The sequence below is a fragment of the Manacus candei genome, unplaced genomic scaffold (assembly GCF_025592945.1).
Source record: "Manacus candei isolate 608988 ecotype Guabito, Panama unplaced genomic scaffold, ASM2559294v1 h1tg000060l, whole genome shotgun sequence".
In the NCBI taxonomy this organism is placed as follows: Eukaryota; Metazoa; Chordata; class Aves; order Passeriformes; family Pipridae; genus Manacus; species Manacus candei.
In genome coordinates this window covers 9,685,018-9,706,133 of record NW_026138108.1, presented here as the reverse complement: position 1 = coordinate 9,706,133, position 21,116 = coordinate 9,685,018, and the positions used below count along the sequence as shown (strand labels likewise).

Here is a 21,116-nt window from a genome sequence, read left to right as displayed (position 1 = left end):
TGAGTCACCAAGTATTAAACTCCAAAAATGGTTTACTTGAATATGAGGTTTCAGATTCTTCCAGGTGACTGCATGTGACACTCCTTGATTGATGTAATTCAGCGTCTGCTGCAGAACTCTGGGAGCCATGTACTGCTTCTCCTTGTATTGATACAGCACCTTCAGCAACACCTAGAAAAATCAGATCTCATCAATAGCTTACCCTGAGCACAGACCATTTTAACCACAATTCTACCCTCCCTCACAGGCCTACATAAGAACCCCCCTAAACTGAGCAAAATCCCCCTCTTTATTCATTAGACTAAAATGGGTACTGACTAATCCTTCTACCAAATGTCATTGTTAATTTTATAAGGCAATTTGTAGCTCATATCAGGTGCTGTATGCACATCTTTTAAAAATATAATCCTTTAAGATAAACCACACATACTAATTCATCACCACCATACCCCAGGGGCCCTTCCCTTGGAGGTTTATTATTCCATCTTGCCACGCTTTGGGGGGCAGAAATTCATGCCCAGCCACTGGATTTGTCAAACACTCTACACTCCCACAGTCTACTGATTCTTGCCTATGTGCAGCCTCACAGCAATGATGCAGAGTGAAGAATGGATGTGTGTCAAGAATGATCAGCCAGCCTCTCCCTTTGGCTTCCTGGCCTCAATTCTTCTCCTGAGGTGGCATGCAGAACTACTCACAGGGATTTACCTTTGTTAAAAGTCCACGGCTCTCCACAATAAGGACATGAAATGGACATGGGACCATGGCTAGTAATTAAATTACAGCTCACTAGGGAGGTTTGTACTGGTAATGCAAAGAGTCTTCAGCAAACTTGAATTCAAGATATATATTCTTTGTGGAAGTGTTTATACAAGAGGGTCCAGTTTGAGAAGAATGTGGTTTCTTGGGGGTTTTGTGTGGTTTTTTTTTTTTTTTTAAGAAAAATTCTCCAAAAAAGCAGAACACCACACTAAAAAGTCCAAAGTCATTATTAGTCAATGCAGCGATGGGGAATAGTCTTTGGAAATGAGGAGAGAGCAAAGGCCTAACAAATGGTCTTTGCAGCCATGCTACTTGGGACAAGTGGTTTTGTCCTCTCTTTTCACAGATCTAAGCAGTTTCATGATTTAGATGCCATAAGTAAAGATATTGAAAGATTAACAAAAGGTTTAAGAATCACAGTGAGGAAAAGCAGGACATGGGATGGATGCTCCAGGGCAAATAAAATAAAATTCTGTAACAGTGCCAAGGAATAACCAGGGTTTTCTTAAAATACCAGAATCCTTAATGTTTCCTAGATGCAGTAACAGTAAGGATCAAATCTGATTCAAAGAGAATGCAGAGAAAAAGAAAGTATTTTGTTGAACTGTTTAAATTTATCTTTTCAAAGACTACTTTTGCTCATAGCCTTTTGTCAGAACTTCATTTTGTCTTGGAAGAGCAAAGCAACCAGTGAGGCCTTAAAGAACAGGTAATAATTATCTGTCTGATGTCATCTACAGGTGACAGATGAGCACCTCAGAAGGCGATGCTGACAGCAGTTGTCTGAGGAGAATGTTGGGATATATTTCCCAACACTCAATGTGACAAATGTTTTCTGCACTTTGGATGACCTCCAAAAAACATGTGTTTAGGAGATACTTTCCCTACTTGTCTCCTTTTAAAGTCGTGTAGTCTAATTTCATTAGAAAATAAAGGTAAGAAAACAAAGTGAACTAAGAACTGTTCTTCTGATTCAGATCAAGGCTTTGAAGAAAACGTTCTTCTCTGTGAGATTTTAAGAAATTAATATTCTATTTACATTTACAACCTAATCACCTTAAAATAAATGTATTTATGAGCCAAATACAAGGAACTTTTACAAAAACTACTTGAAGTTTTTTTATAAATAAACTGCTCTCAAAAGAACTAAAGTCAGCAGTACATGCAGAAGAATCAGATCAAAAAACTTCCCAACATTGAAGGGAACTTCCTTGCCAGTTCAAAAAGTTCAAATTACTGACACACTGCAAGAGAGGGAGATGACAATTTCTGCCCAACCAATCCATTCTGTCTCTTCAGAAAAACCTGTAGGTTGCTGCCATCTGTCAGGGCTTTGTGAATCATGAAATTACTCCAATAAAGGTAAATCAAGGACAGTTTGGCATAACATTCATACATCAGCTTAGAAACTGCTTTAGTCCAAAAGATGCTTTCTAAATAACAGACCCTAAAACACTGCACAAGTGGCAACCCCAAAACAGGGAGACGAGTGGAAAGGAACCATCAGACTTAACCTGTTTGTAAGTGAGCCTCTGCTTGATCAGGCTTTTGCAGAAGGCTGAAAGCTCAGTACTTACTGACTTTGAGTCAAAGAAAAACTGTATCAGAGTTAAATAGGTAGGTCTGAAGGTGAATGACACCACATAAACATTATACCCATCTCTTTCAGGGAGGAAGAAATTGGTAACATTTGAGTGAAGCTCATCTGAGGGCTTGTTAGTGGAAAGTGGATGGATAGTTTCTGTAATCATTCTTTTATTTTAACCCACAGACATCAGTGCTCTCCATACTAATGTGCTTGAAAAAAAAATGGTGAAGAAGAGCAAGAAGCCTTTTCAGAAAATAAATAAAGAAGAAATTACCACTGAATCTAAACTTATCCTACTACCCCTCCATTTAGTGTTTCTTACCTGCTGAACACCAACAGCAAAGGCTTTCAGGAACACTTCAGCAAACTCATTGTACTCCTTGGAAACATTGCCAGGGCTTCCATACCTAGAATTAGAAGTAAGTATGTGAACTCAAGGGTGCAGCAATATTACTGACTTGAATGTTTGTTTGTTTTTAAAATACAAATGGAAGAGAAAATACCTCTCAAAAAGCCTAGCTAAGATATGCAAAGCCCACTTCTTGCATTTCCACCAAGGCAACTCAGGTCTATCATCTTCATCAACTTGAAGGGTTTCCTTTAGGAAGAAAAAGAATATTCACCAACTACTCACAAAGAGTTCAAATTATACGTAATTTGAACAACTATATACTATATGTTGCTTTTAACCTGCCATTTGTACTTTTAATTTAAGTATGAAGTACAGCATATCTAAAAATATGTCCCATAATATATGCCATGTAAATGGTCAATCAGTTTTTGAAAAAAGAAGCCAAAAGAAGCTTTCCTACAATTTGAAAACAACAGAACTCCCATGCAAGCTACATATTTTCAAACTTTGTCTAGTCAAGTTTAAAACACCCCATTTAAGCTCAATTTTTTTGTTTATTTAATTTTATGGGCATCTTTAGAGCAAAAAGAATGTAGAAATAAAAAGTTAAAATTTCTAACATTGTAATAAATGAAAAATATTTAAGCTTAAAGAGGTAAATAGCCAAAAGCCACTTACAGCTGGTACATCCCTGTCAACAACAGTCTTCAGGATTTCTATCCACTCCGTCAGGTTTTGCTGATTTATCAACTCCAAAGGTAATGTATACTTATTATAAAAAAAATAAAATAAAAAGAACATTCATTATAAAGCAATGAAAAATAATTTGTTACTCTCACAGTTTGAATTTTAGCTTTCAAATCTTTGCCTACACTTAGCTATCATGAAAGATTAGCAATTTACCTGGAAAATCATGCTTAAGAACTTAACAAAACCTAAGCCTGTATCCTAAATATCTTCAAAGGTGCTAGAGGTCTTTGTTCCAGTTAAGTTTTGTTTATGCAATGCTAAAACACTACTTAAATGGATGTTACACTAATTTCTGAAGCATTAAACAGCATATGAACAGTTTCATTCCAAACTGGTTATTTACACTGGTAATTCTATGTAGGCTGGCCTCCACAATCTGTCCTTAGAAAACTGGTTTTCTAATTGGTTTTCCAGCAAACACTCTATCTTAGAGGATGGCATGTGCAAGTTCTAATTGTATCTATCTAATGCCAACCAGGAATAGCACTGTACAAAAGTAAAAGCACAAGACAATCAAACATACCAGAAACTTGTGATTCACAGAGCTGACTAGTAGGGAAATGATTCAGATGTAATCTAATATTGTAATATTTGTGTCACTTACTATTTTAAGGAAAAGCATAATGCTTTAATTTAAATTATTGATCGAGTATGTAAAAAGTTTATTTTTTTACCTGGACAAGGGCGTAAAATATTTTGAAAATCTGTTTCTGGATGAGGACAGACTGATCTGATGGATCATTCAAGAGCTGAATGAAGCTATCCTTCAGAACTGGTAGAAAATGTTGCATTGCAGCTATCAAAGGACTCCGCTCCTCTGGTTTCTTGTACCTTTAGAGAAGAACAAACTAGTTTTGTAGATCTTTCACGTAGCTTTCAAATTTTAAAAGTCCACCTTTCCCCAGTGTAGACACAAGTAGGTTATACAACAGTTCCTAACAACATATGATTTAAAAAAGACCCCCAGACATTTCTTGTAACAGAATCTGAAATAAAGCTATGGCCAGACAGTACTACAGCTGAGAAATACATTTATCAGAGCTCACAATTTATCAAAATATTTGCAGGAGCTAGATCACTTCAGTGACATTGAAGAAAGTAAACTGTGAAGTTTCTCAGTCTACCACTGATGTCTCTCACATATCTTATTACTGATTTGCCCACATCCAACAACCTGGCAGAGAAGGGAGCCTTTAAAGGCCATCCAGGGCAGACTCAGAGCAGGCTTTGATTGCAACCACCCTTGAATTAATGCCTCAGACCCTCCTGTGCTGGTGACACTCCAACAGTTTGCCTGTGCTGAAAACAAGGCTCCATTTCCTTTCTCAAACATTTCAAAATTCCTGAAAGGAAACAAAGCTGCATTTTGAAATCTTTGCCCCAAGTTTTAACCTTAAAACAAGAAAGTCCTTATTGACTCAAGAGTTACCACAGCAGAACAGGATCTTGTCCTTACTGGTGATGACAAGAACAAGGTAAAATATCACTTTAAGATTGTAGAGCTTTATTTTTTGATTAAGCAATTAATGCTGTCATACTCTTGGGCTCATGTGGGACATTTCTGGGCTACAGGATTGGGCTTTGGTTTGGTTTTGGTCTAGACTTTTCGCTAATATGAAATATCAATGCTCAGCTTCTTAAACAGTGCCAATTTTCAGAAATATATAAGATAAAGACTGCTCAATCTGCTGCCAGATGGCATGTTCTGTAAAAACTACTACAAAACACTGAGCTCCAAAATCCTATTCAATAATACAGTTTCCATGCATTTTCTGAAACAGAAACCTAAATTAAATGTTGCTTAGGAAAACTCTGTTTCTAATTTCTACAAGACACAATCAAAAAAAACCCAGAAGAAGTGGCTATGCAAACAGCAGCCATTTGATCTTGCTGGTTAAATTTGGAGAAAAAAAATGATGAAAAGCCCCAAGATATTTACCTTCCACAGTAAGAAAAAAAAAAATTCAATAGCTACATATTGAATTAAAGAAATTTTACAGAGATCTGCCTGCAGTCATACTGTTGCACGCTGAAATGTGCATGTTCCTACGTGATTTGCGACATGGAATTGACCCCTGTTGACTTCACCAGAGAAGCTGAACAAGCAGGAGCAGTTCCTGGCCTCAGCTGAAGTGTTTGATCAGCTAAGACTACAGACACACCCGTTACCTTAGCTGATCACACAATGACTGTGCTCAGATCAGAATTCCTCCCCAAGCAAGGACTGCTATCATCATAATACACTACCAGTGAACACTTCACGATTTGTATCTCACAGATCTCTGCAGCATACTTGGTTCAAGATGTCTAAACAGAAAATCAAGTGAAAAATTAGTCTGCTTTCCTTTCCTAGCAGGACTTGCAACGTTTAGCCACTAAAGAAACTCCCACATTGCAAAGGTCTTTATAGCATTCCTGTAAAAGTATTATTGAGGAAGTGGAAGTCACCTGGTTTACACCTGAAACAGAAACGTTATGCATAGCAGTGCTTCAAAAGAGTAAGTTGGGATTCCATCAGTTCCACTACTACAATTCCCTGGCTCCAGGACTGTCCTTTTCTCTGACCCACCTCAAATGAGCTTCCTACACGACAGCAGCAGCAGCAGCCAAGCCCCACACAGCTTCTCAAAGTGTAACATCAACTTTAAAGCTCTGAGCAGACACAGATACCGAGCCAAGAACATTCACGTATCCCAGCCCAATGCCTTGATGATATAAGAGCACAGTGGGCTTTGATAAAAGTATCCTCATGGGTTGGATGAGGCTATCAAAGTCATCATTCCAAAGACAGTCAACTAATTCTGAGCTTCCTGACATTCAAGATTTCACTCTTTGAAACTTTCATATGTTTCTTGTCACCGAGTTTAAACCTGGTTTAGATAATAACTGTATGCAAAAGTTATTTTGGATTTTGAGCAGACTTTCCTACTGCTATCAATCCATAAAAAACAACTACCAAGTGAAGGCTTTTTTTTCCTCTTTTTTTCTGATCTCAAACCTTTAATGAAGGCAATTTTTCTGTAATTTTAGTAGAGAAGATACATGAGCCAACATCTGCATAGCAAGTGTTTAAGAATATTTGCTAAAATTAGACTTCCATCACCTTTGTGCAGTCCCACAGACAATTCTATATGGTTACAATATACATAGAGAATATAAAGAATACACACCAATATAATAATTCTGCTGAGTTTTATGGTAGAAAGAACTTACTCATAGTTTTTCACGAGTTGATAGAGACAAAGAAGAATTCCAAGCCAACAAGCACTGTTGTCAGACTGGAGATAAAATCCAATTTTCTCCACAACTGCAGTCCAGCGACTAGGATAGTCATACTTGATAATATGGTGAATGCAAGTAGTAAGTTGTACTCTAGAAATCAAAGGCACAATAATTAAATTTCAGTTACTACTATTATTTTGGTAATATTCTTGTAGTGTTTAAACAGTGAATATTGTCCATACTTAACTTTAAGTTTTGTTTGGAACGTTTAGGTTCTGTACTTTCTGCTTAATAGTCGCCATTTCAGGAACCTTAAATTTTTATATGCCACACAAGCTGAAAACTGTTGTTCCATCTACATTAATTCTATGCTTGGGATACACAGTGTATGACAATGATGTTTAGCACCCAACAGTCAGAATCCACAGGCAATTCATAGAGAGGCTAAAACTGCTCACCTGATCAGCTCAGGAGAGTGGATAATGGCTTCTACAATGTTCTCACGAATACAATGTCTATCTTCTTCTGGGATGGAGTAAGGTGGGATCTCTCCTGGTGCAGTTTCACGATCTGGCCAATACTGGGTTATCATATTTTTCAAGTAGATAACCCCTGTGAGACAAAAGTGGCAAATCAGCTGACAGCCATTTGAAGTACAAAACAAACAAACATCTTGCAAACAAATCTTTATTAAAACAAAACTGATGGAAACCACTAAATCATTGACCATTTCTGAGTAGGAGAAATACATAAACCATGTAAAGTATTAGCCTAATAATTTACTAAGTTGATACTCTTTTACACATTTACTGTGATGTATTTTTAGTTCTGTAAAGAATGTGTTTTCATATAAAAATACTTGAAGTATTGCATGTATCTGTGATCCAGACAGTTGTGGAACATTTTAGCAACATGCTTCTGAAAAATCCTTTATAATTATTTTCTCAGTATTTTCATTAAAACAAAGCTAATCACTGCTAATGATGACCTCAAACATCCCCCGTAAGCAAAAAAAATCTAATTAAGTTTGTGATAGATGAGTGAATGCTAAAGAGAAACAGAGCTCCTTTATACCAAGGTTATGGGCCACATCAATTTGTAGCAATCAGGCTGCTGGCACAAATGCCTCCATTTACCATTTGACAACCAAACCCAAACTGCTTGTGTGGCAGAATATAAATTACAGCACTCAGAAAAGTACTTCTGAAATGCAACAGGAAATCTCAAATGGCAAACTAATAACAGTTACTATTAATCTAATTCTACATACAAATCCATAAAGCCACTTCTTTTCCTGAATCTCATATGCACCTTTTGAAGATTCAGAAACCAAAGGGTTTCTGAAAGTGTCTGCAGAGGTCAAGGGACACTCAGCAGATCTGTGCTATTACAGGACTGAAGTGATGCAGACTTCAGTCTGCCCTCAGCGGGATTTATCATGCCATTAATTGCTTTGCAAACACACGCTGTTTGTAAGCTGTGCCTCCTATGAGCCATCCCCACTCTCCCCAGAATGCTTTGGGTTTTAATTGGCTTACGAGGAGGAGGGTGAAATTTCAGAGGTTGTTTGCAAACCTTCCCCTTTTATTGCATTTTATACATGTTAAGCAGTAACCTTTTTGAGTCATCATCTGAACGGCACCCCCAAACAATACGATAAAAATGCAAGTTAAGCTTATGCTACAACTTAGAGCAGTCTACATGGAAGATCCAAGTGATCAAGGTCACACTTCCTGACCAGTCAGAAAACCCTCTGAAGTGTCATTTTAAAAACCTCTATCAAGTACTTATAGAAGCTTTAAGATGGTGTCTGGAGTTGTCAATATTCAACATCAATTTTCCTGATGGCTCCCGTGCAAATAAGCAGGGTTCCAGGAGACATGATTTGTTTTCTTCCATTCAATATGCTGAAAACATTAGCACTATCAGTACAAGGTTAAATTACCTCCTTGGACCAAGTGTATCAGCATCATAAACCTTTCTGTTCCCCCAAAGACCATTATTCACTAGAGATAAAGGGGAACGATCACTCAAGAGCCAGACACCTTTTCTTTCTGTCTTCTCTATTGAGTATTCTCTAATGAGTGTAATTTGAGCAACTCCCAATTTTTGAGCGTTTGAGATTAAAACCATTAGAATTCTTTAACAGTATCTGCATGTGTACTTGTGTGTATGCACCACTGAGGTAGATACAAAGAAAAAAACCCTCGGAAACTTGCCTGCCTGTCTCACTGGTAAATCCAGTTGCTCGGACATAGTGATCTGAAGCAGGGTTGAAACAAAGTTCACTGACTTATGAGCCTGCAGAGAGGAAAAAAAAAAAAAGAGTACTATTTAGTCATAGTTTCTTAAGTTTTAGAATACTCCCATTAGGTTTTACAATATCTTTATAATGATGTAATGCAATCAATAGGATACCAGCAACTCAGACAGTTTCACAGGAGTCAGCTAATCAGCCAAAGCATTCCAAAGTTTCGTGCTCACTGTATTTTGAAGACAGCACGGGGGAGGAAAAATTCTACCGTTTAAGGTAACAGAGTTGAAGAAACCACTGAAAGGGCTCCAGGAATCAGCCTTTCACAGTCACCAAACATATTCCCCATTCAGAACAAACACTTGAAACAAGACCACCTAAATAGCCAGAAAAACCAAAGTGCAGCAAGTTTACAGTGACCTTTAGCAAGGTATGAATTCATTATATAATAAGCTAAGAAACAGATGGTTACTATTTTTTAAAACTAAGCCCAACTTTAAGTAAGCCTGTCCAACTCAGTTCTATCTTTCTGAAAAACCAGCTTCAAGGGACCACTGATGCACTGTCTGCAGACCCACACAAAAGCAAACCAAGAGCAGGGAGACCCAAACAGGAACACATCTCCAGAGTAACAACTTGCCAAGGATTTGCAAGAGTTCACTTACAAAGAAATCAGAACATGTTCGTTTTCTTACAATAATGAGAAATTTCATTGATGCAATAAATACCATATTGTATTTTCAATATGAGGAAACAAACCGTAACATTATTACAGCATCCTTTACCCACCTTCCCCAAGCAACAAGAACTCGAGACATTAAATTAATTCTGCTGGCAGAAGTGAATTGCAATCCTTAAAAATTAACTCTACTTTTTTTAACTGAAAGCCAACATAATTTTTCTCAAGGTTAAGAGTCAATGGACATGAGTTACAGCGGGAAATCTCTATTTTACACATATGAAAAAAATTCACAAGGGAGGCCAAGGTCTGAAACTCCTGTCCGTAGAGGCTGTGGGGCTTTATTCTGTGATATATTCAGTTGGACAAGTCCCAATTTACATCATCTAACTTCCAAACAGCTTTGCTTGGGGCTTGACCAGATATCTGCACAGTTCCCTTCTAACCTAATTACTCCATGATTCAAATTGGCAAGATATATTTCTGTTTTATCTTCACTTACATGTCAGTATTGTTTCCTATGTTCTTTGCAGCTCCCCTATCAAAGACAACTGCATAGATCCACATAATTTAACCTGTTAAACTCCTGGGAGAACACCTCTTACCTACTTGTTACTCAAGTATTACTCCCTACATAAGGCAAGTAAGTGAATACTTTGAGAACCATTGAAATTACAGTATTTATTTATCAGAAACAAATGGCTGTCTCAGATACTGCAGCAAATCAATATCATAAAGAGAAGTAACCAGGAATTGTCTTTCTATTCTTTTAGTAGTACCAAAAGCTCTTTTGACAATATGAAATTATGTCAACGTTCCTCCTAAGTGTGTAACACTGCTCAGCTCACTCCTACAGTACCAGAATCTTCTCTCCAGCTTTTCCCTAGCAAGTATCTCCTATATGTTCCAGTATAAGCAAGTGTAGAAGGGACAGCCCGGGACATGACATTTGTACTAAGATTTGATTGAGTATAGCTTGTTTTCTACCTCCTGTTATTTAAAACAGATTTTAAATGAAGAACGAACTTGACATAAGAATCTCCCCAAAATGTTAAAACGTTGTTGAACACATTCATCCTGTGCACTACAAATCCACAGGCTCGGGAACACGCAGAAGCAACACGGGCACCTGCTCCAAGAGAAATGTTTATTTGCAGAGTGTGATTTGATGAACTGGGAGTAAGTGACACTGCAATATGAGCACCCGTCTTTCTGACCCACGTGCCTCTGAAAGTCCTGAAGAAGAAGCAAATACACTTTCAAATGAGAGGGGGAAAAAAAAAGAAAGGCAGCACTAGTTTTCAATTGTCAAGAAACGGTTGAATAAATAAATTTAAAATAAGATTTACTTGTTGGGTTTTATTTCTACTACAGCTCCAGGTCCGTTAAGTTCCTTCCTTCTTTTCTTAAGTCACATTAATAGACACAACACATACCAAATGACATCAGAGCCTATTTCAGCACAGCACTCAATTAGATGTTTAACATTAATGTCAGCGGAAGTGCTCCTGTACTTAACGTGCTATGAACTTGAAAAAAGCTTTCAGTTTCGACAACCTTTAACTCACCTACAAATAAGGTCATAAAATAAGGTCATATCAGTCTGCATAAAATGGACTTAAAAGAGCAAACTGCTGTCTTTCCACAAGGACTATAAATTTAACAGATACCTTTTCTATAGTGAAATCTCACGATGTATTTCATGTTTGCAAAGTCGAAATAAGAAGGATTCCTTTCTCTTTTCCACAATAAATGGCCACCATTGTTTTAATAAGAACTAGTAATTTCAGTAACAAATACAGAAAGGCTGAAGAAGTATCATGAAACTAATGGGAAAAACAAAAGAAATGGAATTAAAAGAATCTCACATCTTAAAAGCAACAAAAAATAGACAGCAGTGTATCAAACTGCCACACACTGAAATTTAATAAAATACCAAAGAACAATCCTTTCTTCATTTAAGAAAAACAGGGTTGAGTCTGTGCCTATAGCAAGCTACAGAAGCTCCCTAGAAATATAAATTATATTAGTATGTGGAATTAATACATTTTCACTTTGAACTATGAATAGTTTTAAAGGACAGGACCAAAACATTATCATACCTATACCATTATCTGTTTTTTGGTTGGGTTTTTTTTTAAGTCTTACAAGTATCATCCTTATTAACATCTGAAGCATCAGACACCAGCCATGAGGATGAGCTACTTTATCAGGTTTAGCGGTTCAAAGCAGATTCAGACAGATATAATCTGTGCTTTTAATATAAGGTAGCACAAGTAAAATACCTTGTACTTGCCAATCAAAGCCTCCTCTTAATCCATTCAGTTAATACCTAAATTCACACAGAGCTACATTAACACTTCCATGCATTCTAAATGGAAAAGAAAGGAATTCCACACTCTTTACAATGACCTCCTTTCCCCAAGCCACTGACAGGAAGGTCATTCCAGAGAAAGCAAAATGTAGGGACATTTCCATATAGATAAGTGTGTACTGACTGGTGAAATCCCAGGTACTACAGGAACTGGTCACTTGCTCCCTTGCTCTGCTTTACTCTTAAAAAAAGAACATCCAATGTTTTACTGGTACCTGGAAAAAAAGCCCTGAACCTAAAATAAGACCCCACACAGGTGTCTTTTTGTATCTATATCATTAAAAAATACTGAACCCACATCCATTTCAGCTCTTTTCATCTTCAATAATTTTACTCCCCAAAGAGGGCTGCCTCTCAGGACAGCATGCTCCTCTTCACTGACAGCACTGCTAAAAAAAAACCAACAACCATACTAAAAAAAACCTGGTTTAGGTACATATTCTATAAATATATGGTATATTGTACATATGTGTATTTTATAAAAATATACAGATATACTTGCTTTTGGGTTTAGCGCATGTAATTAACCAGAACACTTCACTCTACTAAAGGTAAGCTACAAATGAAGATTAACTAAAGGCCTACCAAGGAATTATCTGAATGCAGAGGATTCTGCTGGCCCATGAACAACACCCCAGTCTCCAGAAGAATCAGGTGCACTGATGCCACTTCAGTGAGAGCCACCGGCAAGAATTATCATTCTACACAGAATTGGGAAATCCCACAGCATTGGGAAATCAGGATATCACATACTCTAAACTGCCTGGAGTACAGAAACAATTTCTAGCACTTTAAAGTTCTGACTTTGGTAAAACTTCGTCTTTTATTCTCTTGCTCTCTGTTTAAAAACACCCTCTAAAAATAAATATTAACCTTAGAGAACTACAATGATATTTTTTAAAAAGTAGTTCTGTCACAAAGTCAGTTTTCCAACATGTAACTCAACATTTAAAGAAAAACAAAACCAAAACTCATCTCAAGTCCTTCCCCCTTACAAATCGTCCAACATGCCATGTCACTGGTATGACTTTGCTGTCTAAGAGCCAGAGAATTCAGGGACTTTTCCCAAGAGCAATCTTTGCTATGCAGCCTGGCTAGCTAAGGAATGTGTTCTATCAGACCACAAACCTTGCACCACTGTCTGTTAATATCAATCACTGCTCCAGAACATACAATCTTTCTGCATATTCCTCTGCTGTTTTTCCTAGCAGAGTTGGTTTGCTAGACATGTGCTAAAACAGACTTTTGAGAACAGTGACATACCAGACACATAACCTAAAATAGAAATGAAGTTTGAAGTTAACATTAAAGAGACCAGTTCGCGGTATATGAACTATTGACAGTTAAATATAACACAGAAAAGCACTTTTCCTCCAGTAATGATACTTGCTAAAGTAAGTTACATTCATCTTTAATAACAGAACTATTCATATCTCACACAAAGCCTGTATGTCACTAAATGATAAAAACAGGTTTCATCTTGGGTAAAAAGACCTCCATGCATTCTTCTCAGACATCAGGAATTTGACATACCATAACAGGCACATTACAATAGGTACCTCCTTTACTGTTGCCAAAAAAGCAAAACAGAAGGACAATACTTACTATATGTTGCTGAACAGGTTATTTATATAGCTATTCAGAGTAACACATGTGAATAAAGGCCAAAATTTTTAAAGTGAAGTAGCTGAAAAAAATATAAATGCAATGCATCTCCATCATTCCAATTCTGAAAAAAATCTGCATGTAATTTTTGATCTTAGCCACAACAGGACTGGGTGCACATAACTATTATACTGAGCTGAAACTGGTTTTTCTTATAGAAAGGTAAGGTCAGGAACTGTAAGGCCACGCTAAATTGTCAAACTGCCCTGTAGCACTCTTTCAATTCTCTTTTAAGAACTCAGCAGGTGTGGAAGTCATTCTGACCTGAGGTTTTTGCAAGCCAGTTCTGCCACCTCTTCTGCAGCTACAATGTATATGCAAACCTAGTTGGATGTCCACAAAAGATACACAGGCACTTATCAGATCTCGCAAACCTCCCTAATGCTCATTTCATCACGATATTGGCTGCAAGTTCCGAAGACTATTTGCTCGGAAAAAGGAATGTGCTCCAAGCAGAGGCTTGCTAAGCACACACAGTAACTATTTGCTAAGTCATGAGAAAGTGGCAAGTGGCCTTGTGTCTGCTCGGATTTTACCTTGTGCGGGGGAACTTGCATGGGGAATGTAACTTCTCCATAATGAAGACAAGTCTCCCTTGGTTCCTTACTGCCCCCAAGGGGATTCCTGGTGTTGGACCAGCCTTGCCACACGCAGCTTAAAAACACCCTTTCCCAAAGCATCTCTCACCTAGCACACACCAAAATATATAGATGGCTTCCATCTGTATAAGGGAAATGACAATAACTAAGTACTTTGGGCAAAATGTCACACTAACAACTTCAAAAGAGAACTCGTGATCTGATAATCAAAGCCAGGAAATTCAAGCTCTGCTCTTGTTCTCACACTGCAATATAGTCACAGGTGATATACATGAAGACCAAGTTAGAAAAGGTTAACAAAAAATTAACGATGGGGGTAACACTATAATCACCTGGCCTAAAGCATCCATAGCATTTCAGCATTTGGAAAGCTCTGTCTCAAAGGCACCGTGTAAGAAGCAGCTTCCTTTTTCCCCTTTGATAACCTTTCACTCCAAAACTCTCAGTAGTTTAGAGTCCAGTCATTTAATATAACCATTCCATCGTTATGACATTTATATCTATTAAGCAGGCAGTGAAAGGCACTGAACTAGGCCCAACTGCATTTTGTTAAACTGATGGCTATGGTGACCAGTCAACAAGATTTCCTTTTTCGCCTTTCCCTGTCACTAATATCAGAACATAAAAGAGCTAAACGTAACTTCTGAAAGGCACTTCTCAGTAGAGCATCAGAATAATGTTTTTCTAAACAAACTCTGCTAGGCTTTGACTTATAAAAATGGTGACTTATAGGGGATTGCTCTTTTTTTCCCCTAAAAATTCTCAGACACAAAACCTGGGTTGTTAGTCTAAAAAGATATACTAATAGCTCACACAACAAGGTTCATCTCAGAGACTTACAAGACATACATCACAGTTAAGTCATAAATTCCCTGGAATTACAAAGAAGAAACCTGCAAGGAAAATAATATCTAGCAACTGCACCTTCATAAATATGTTGATATTAAAAGCTAAAACAACACTGTGTATTATTTTCAGAGTGTCATTCCATAGCTGCATAGTTAAAGTATCTATTTTCATCACCATTTCTGAGAAATACTTTTTACACGCAGTACAAAGACTGTTTCTCAAAAGGCAGCAACATCTTCTTGCCACTTTCCAGTAGCTTACTTGAAGAGTCTGGCTCTAAGCCCTGGTAAAACACAGCTTTCCCCTGTAAGACAGGGACAGAGATGGGTGAACAGCTCAGGGTACCTCATCAGCTGAAAATTCCAGAATGAGAGAAAGCTGTTGGACACAAGAGCTAGTGGTCTCATTCCCAGTAACTTCTTTTCACAGTGAGAAAAGTAATGCCAAAGAGACTGGAATACCTGCTTTGTAATATCATCTCAACTCTTAAAAGTTCTCACAGCATTTTATGTGCAGGCAATATAAACTAATAAAACTTAGTGAAATAGAACAATTCATGACTTAGCCAAGGTCAAAGGAAAAATAACATAGCCTGGACAAATCCAGAACCATACACCCCTTCTCCAGTCAGTGGAAACTTTGTTGATTGATAGGCTATGATGAAGACAGATCTAGATACTTAACTCTTCTGATAATCAGGAATATCAATTACTGACTGAACCACCTTCTTTTCTGGTAAGGTAAAATGACCATCCCGCTGAAAACCAGACTCATCAGCTCAACAGAGGCACTTCTGACAAATTAAAGGTAAACTAAAAGGTCAACCAAGGACAACTATTAAACTATAAAAATACTCGTGCAGCCTGGCCATGTGCAAGAACAGTGTGCACCTCTGTTACAATCTCATCTTTACAGGGCAAGAGACCACCATACCTGTAATAAAGTAGTAACTGGTAACAGAATTGCCCTAACATTCAACAAATTTAAACCAGTATCCTGCAAGCAAATGCATAACTGACTTCAACAAACCTAAGCAAAACCAAGACCATGCATGCAACTAAAGCTACGTGTATGTACAAATGCTTACAGATTTAGGGTTTAGCAAATTTTTTTATCACAAAGTATCTGTGAAAGATTCGTGATGCCGCATTTCCAACAACAACAAATTCTTACAAGCTGGTTCAGTAACAACTGGTGTTTTTAAAGGAGCACAGATATTTGGATTTTATGCCAATTTAGCACTTGTATAGTACACCACAGACCATGGAGTTCTGATTCCAAAGTGCACACAAAAGCCAGTTGCCTGCGAGCACGATCCTTCATGCAAGAGTTTGCCATTTGCTGAAGACCTCGACTGGCAGTGAAGGTAATTTCCTGCACCTTCAGCAACTCAGTACCTGCGGAAAATAACTAGATTTCAAGCGAGTTACTATATATAGACATGCATTGAACATGCAAAAAAATGCATTTTGGGGCCAGCTTAAGATTTCGTTGATATTACTGTCTTTATAGGCCACTACATTATTTTAATTTTTTATTAAAATAACAAACACTAACATCCTTTTAAACAGAGTATATGGAAAAGACAGTAATTACTTTATATAAACCTCAATTAATCATTGAGTAGTTTTACAGCTATCTATTTCAAATGTACCCAATATTTATTTTCCATTCACTTATTAAATGACATGCAAGAGTTTGGCTTAATTACACTTTTTCATAATCTGAGAAGCCATACTTTCGGTTTTTGAAAGTTTCTCCACTGCCAGCAGAACATTTGGCCCACCTTTATCTAAGCTCTGCTGAACATCTGTTGCATTAAATTAGTATCGTCAGGGCCAAAGTCTGCTTAAGAGCAACAAAGAAAAACGCTTGTGGAAAAGGCCAACTACAGGCACCACATGAGCTGCCACACTGGCTTATCCTTCACCTCCTCCATCAAGAGACCACCTTTTCTCTGAGTCAAACACTAGAATATCTTTTTTTTTCTCCAAATGTCTACAAGTTCCATGACTGTGTCTTATCAATAGTGTTTTTCCCCTGCCAGGTGAGGTTAAGTGGAAAAAAATACAATCTTCTTCCAAAATTGAAGCCTGTGGAACTAGAACCTACTGGTTTTGTTATATCCCGGTTTGACACGTGAATGCAGCCTAAAAGCATGACATACCTGGGCTGGGAACCCTGTCTTTCCCCTGGACACGTGTCCACGTACTCCCAGAAAGCACACCCACCTCGGCAGCCCAGCCGAACCCGCAGTCCAGGGGACCTGGAACACCAAACACTTCCAGGCTGCCAGACTTGATTCCGAACTCAGCCCAGGCCACTCTTACGGGCTGCGCTGCTCGTAAAGTGATGCAGACCTCGCCACCTCCTTCCCCGCTGACAAATTCCTGCCTTCCGCACGCACAGGCCGATGTCCCTTAGACAGTCCCAGGCAGGGCTGGGTCCAGCCCGAGCCACCGCGGGCCTGCACCAAGGCCGGGTTTACACCCCTCTGCCGATCACCCTTTTCCCGGCCGAGCGCCAGGACAATGGAGAAGAATCGTTCCCGCCAGGAGAAGCACGGAGGCCTCGGCCGCTCTCCGCCGCTGCCCCCCGGCCCGAGCAGCCCCGCCCGGCCCCGCTGCCATGTGCGGGGACAATGCGCGCCGGGCCCGGCCCGCGCCCGCCGGGACACGGCCGGCGGGAAGGGCCCGGGGCCTCGGGGGACAGGCTGGGGGGCCGGGGGGACCTTCTGCGTCCCCACCCTCTCTCCCGGGCCGGCCCCGGCCCCGCTCCCCAGCGCCGCGGCCCCGGCCCAGGCCCGGCGGCGCCCTCACCTCGTTGAGCTGCCGCTCGGCGGCTTCGCGCAGCGCCGGGTCCATGGTGCCGCGCAGGGCCTCGATGATGCCGCTGGGGTCCATGGCGGGGGCAGCGCGGGGGGCGGAGGGCAGGGGCCGCGGCCGCGCCGAGCGCACATGGACCCGCCGCCTCCAGCGGCCGCCGGCGCGAAAGGAAGGGAGAGCGCCAAGGGCCCGGATAGAGCTGCCCCCGCCGCCGACGGGAGCGGCGCCCCTTCCGCCGCAAGGCCCGCCCCGCCCCGCCGCGGGGCACCGCGGGAGATGCAGTCCCGGCCGAACGAGCCGGGGCGCCGCGGGAAGTGCAGTCCCGGCCGGCAGCACAAACCGGGCAGCCGCAGGAGACGCAGTCCCGGGAGGTGCAGTCCCGGCCGAACAAGCCGGGTCGCCGCGGGAGGTGCAGTCCCAGCCGGCCAACCACACTACCCGGGGCGCCTCGGGAGATGCGGTCCGGACCCTGCTGGACCGACCGCACAGCCCGGGGCGCCTCGGGAGCTGCGGTGCCGACCGCTCGCCCGCCTCGGGAGCTGCGGTGCCGCACGAACGGCCCCGTCACGGGAGCACCGGCCGCCCGCCCGCACCACCCGCTCCTCCCGAGCTGAACCGAACCGACCCCCGCCCCCGGGCTGGCAAACGTCCGGAGCGATTCCGTTGTTTTAGCGAAAATCCCTCCCTTCACAAAGCCCGCGCCTCGCTTTCGGAGAGGCTCGGGCGGCTCGGCGAGGAAGGAGGGATGTGTGGAGGCATTGGGTTCACTTCACCATGGGCGCGGGGTACAAGCTGTGCTGGTTTTAGGAAAAAAGGCAAAAACCACGAAAATTTTGTCAGAAAACTTTTTTAATAGCGTTAAGAGAAGGAGACTGAGATCATCAAGTCTTCATTTTTTTTTTTTTTAATTTTTTTTAATCCAGTCTCCGGAAAAATCCAGTCCGGGTTTTCCACTCCATTCCGTACCCCAGAGAAATCCAGTCCGGGTTTTCCAATCCATTCCGTACTCCGGAGAAATCCAGTCCGGGTTTTCCAATCCATTCCGTACTTTGCAAAAATCCAGTCCGGGTTTTCCAATCCATTCCGTACTCCGGAGAAATCCAGTCCGGGTTTTCCAATCCATTCCGTACTTTGCAAAAATCCAGTCCGGGTTTTCCAATCCATTCCGTACTTTGCTAAAATCCAGTCCGGGTTTTCCAATCCATTCCGTACTTTGCAAAAATCCAGTCCGGGTTTTCCAATCCATTCCGTACTCCGGAGAAATCCAGTCCGGGTTTTCCAATCCATTCCGTACTCCGGAGAAATCCAGTCCGGGTTTTCCAATCCATTCCGTACTTTGCAAAAATCCAGTCCGGGTTTTCCAATCCATTCCGTACTCCGGAGAAATCCAGTCCGGGTTTTCCAATCCATTCCGTACTTTGCAAAAATCCAGTCCGGGTTTTCCAATCCATTCCGTACTTTGCAAAAATCCAGTCCGGGTTTTCCAATCCATTCCGTACTTTGCAAAAATCCAGTCCGGGTTTTCCAATCCATTCCGTACTCCGGAGAAATCCAGTCCGGGTTTTCCAATCCATTCCGTACTCCGGAGAAATCCAGTCCGGGTTTTCCAATCCATTCCGTACTCCTTCTCGGTTTCCCCACGCGGTCCGGGACCGCTCTCTCCGGCCCCCTCTTCCCGCGGGTGACTGACGGAGCCCACAGCGCCCCCTGCCGACCGTGACCAGGTACTGCAGGTCCTACAGCTCCAGCGGTCCTACAGCGCCCCCTGCCGACCGTGACCGGGTACTGCAGGCCCTACAGCTCCATCAGTCCTACAGCGCCCCCTGCAGACCGTGACCAGGTACTGCAGGCCCTACAGCTCCAGCGGCCCAACAGCGCCCCCTGCAGGCCGCAATTAGGACTGTGCTAAAGGACAGAGGAGTATTCTTTTAGACTTGTTGTTGTGGTTGTTGTTGCTGGTGTTGTTTTGTTTGGTGTTACTGGTTTTTTTTTTCTTTTTTTGCCAACATTCATATATTTCTTAATAAAGGGTTGTTATTTCTTCTGTTTTTTCACATTTTCCTCGAGTAAAGCCCCTTAATTTGACATTACAATTGCAGAGAGAGAGGAGTTTGGTCTACCCCACAACTCACCCTCTTTAGCAAACAGTCTAGTCTCTCTAGACTGAGACATTTTTGAGAAATCCAGTCCGGGTTTTCCAATCCATTCCGTACTCCGGAGAAATCCAGTCCGGGTTTTCCCCCCAACCAGCCCGGGTCTGCCCGGCGGAGGCACCTCAAGGTGCGAACCTCCCAAAGGTGACACCAGAACAGTGTCTTATTTATTGTAACAACCACGGAGGATCACGATGCAATGAATTTCTTCTGCTCTCTCTTGTGTAGGAATGCTACATGTACACAATGCAGACAACCTCAGGCCGCTGTGGGAGAACGGAGTCCCCCAAATGGCGGGAGGTGTCCCGGGAGGCGACTCAGCTGAGTGGGGGGCGGAGCCCTGCGGAATCAAGCCAGGAGACCGGGATGCCGCGGCATGCCCACCTGATGGTTTCACAGCTCCCTTTAATCCCCTTTAGTCAGCTGGGAGCTGGCTTCACCTCTACAGTAAACTTTGCTGAAATTTTGTTCAGAACGGGTGTAAGGAAGGCACTAAGCTGCTCTATGTAGCCACGAGCTCAGTAGTCTCTCCACCCCAGCAGAAAAAAGCAGGAGCCATCTCCACCCCCTCGAGCCAGATGGCAAGGCTTGAGCAGATGCTAAACCCCATATTCAAAAAAGTTTCCTAGGGGACATGCTTGAAAACAAGATTCGGCCATTAGCTGGTGGAAGTGAGTGCAAGTGGAACAGCAGGAGTAGCAATGGTGAGATGAAGCAGGAACGAAATAGTTGCTGTAATAGAGCCAAGGATACTAAGATCCTGAATAAATGCCGAGGAGACAGAGATTTTTTACAGCTCTTACACCAATGTTTTAAGAAAAATTTTTTAAAAAGAACTACCCAAAACAAACTAGGCAAGAAAACACAAAAATCTCTGATGTAAGGTTCTTCTGAGTTCAGAAAAACTGGACGTCTTTATAAACATCCCTTCAAAGGTGCAGGAGTCCTTCATCAATTGTTACTTTTAACAGTTAACTCTGGACAGCAAAGTGGGGGAAAAGAGCAAGAGTTTCTTGTCGAGAAGACAATACTGGGTACTGAACA

General features: G+C 41.2%; 1 protein-coding gene across 1 annotated transcript in view; it reads right to left on the bottom strand.

Annotated features, from left to right (window-relative positions):
• Positions 1-18,144, bottom strand: part of IPO7 (importin 7) — a 35,369-nt gene extending 17,225 nt beyond the window's left edge. The window contains exons 1-9 of the mRNA XM_051803878.1: positions 17,914-18,144; positions 8,894-8,975; positions 7,133-7,286; positions 6,666-6,824; positions 4,127-4,283; positions 3,381-3,470; positions 2,854-2,948; positions 2,673-2,757; positions 37-171 (exon numbers count right to left, since the gene is read on the bottom strand). Of these exons, the coding sequence (XP_051659838.1) occupies positions 37-171; positions 2,673-2,757; positions 2,854-2,948; positions 3,381-3,470; positions 4,127-4,283; positions 6,666-6,824; positions 7,133-7,286; positions 8,894-8,975; positions 17,914-17,997 (1,041 nt within the window). The 5' untranslated portion in view covers positions 17,998-18,144. The remainder of the gene's footprint in view (positions 1-36; positions 172-2,672; positions 2,758-2,853; positions 2,949-3,380; positions 3,471-4,126; positions 4,284-6,665; positions 6,825-7,132; positions 7,287-8,893; positions 8,976-17,913) is intronic.
• Positions 18,145-21,116: the final 2,972 nt, after the last annotated feature.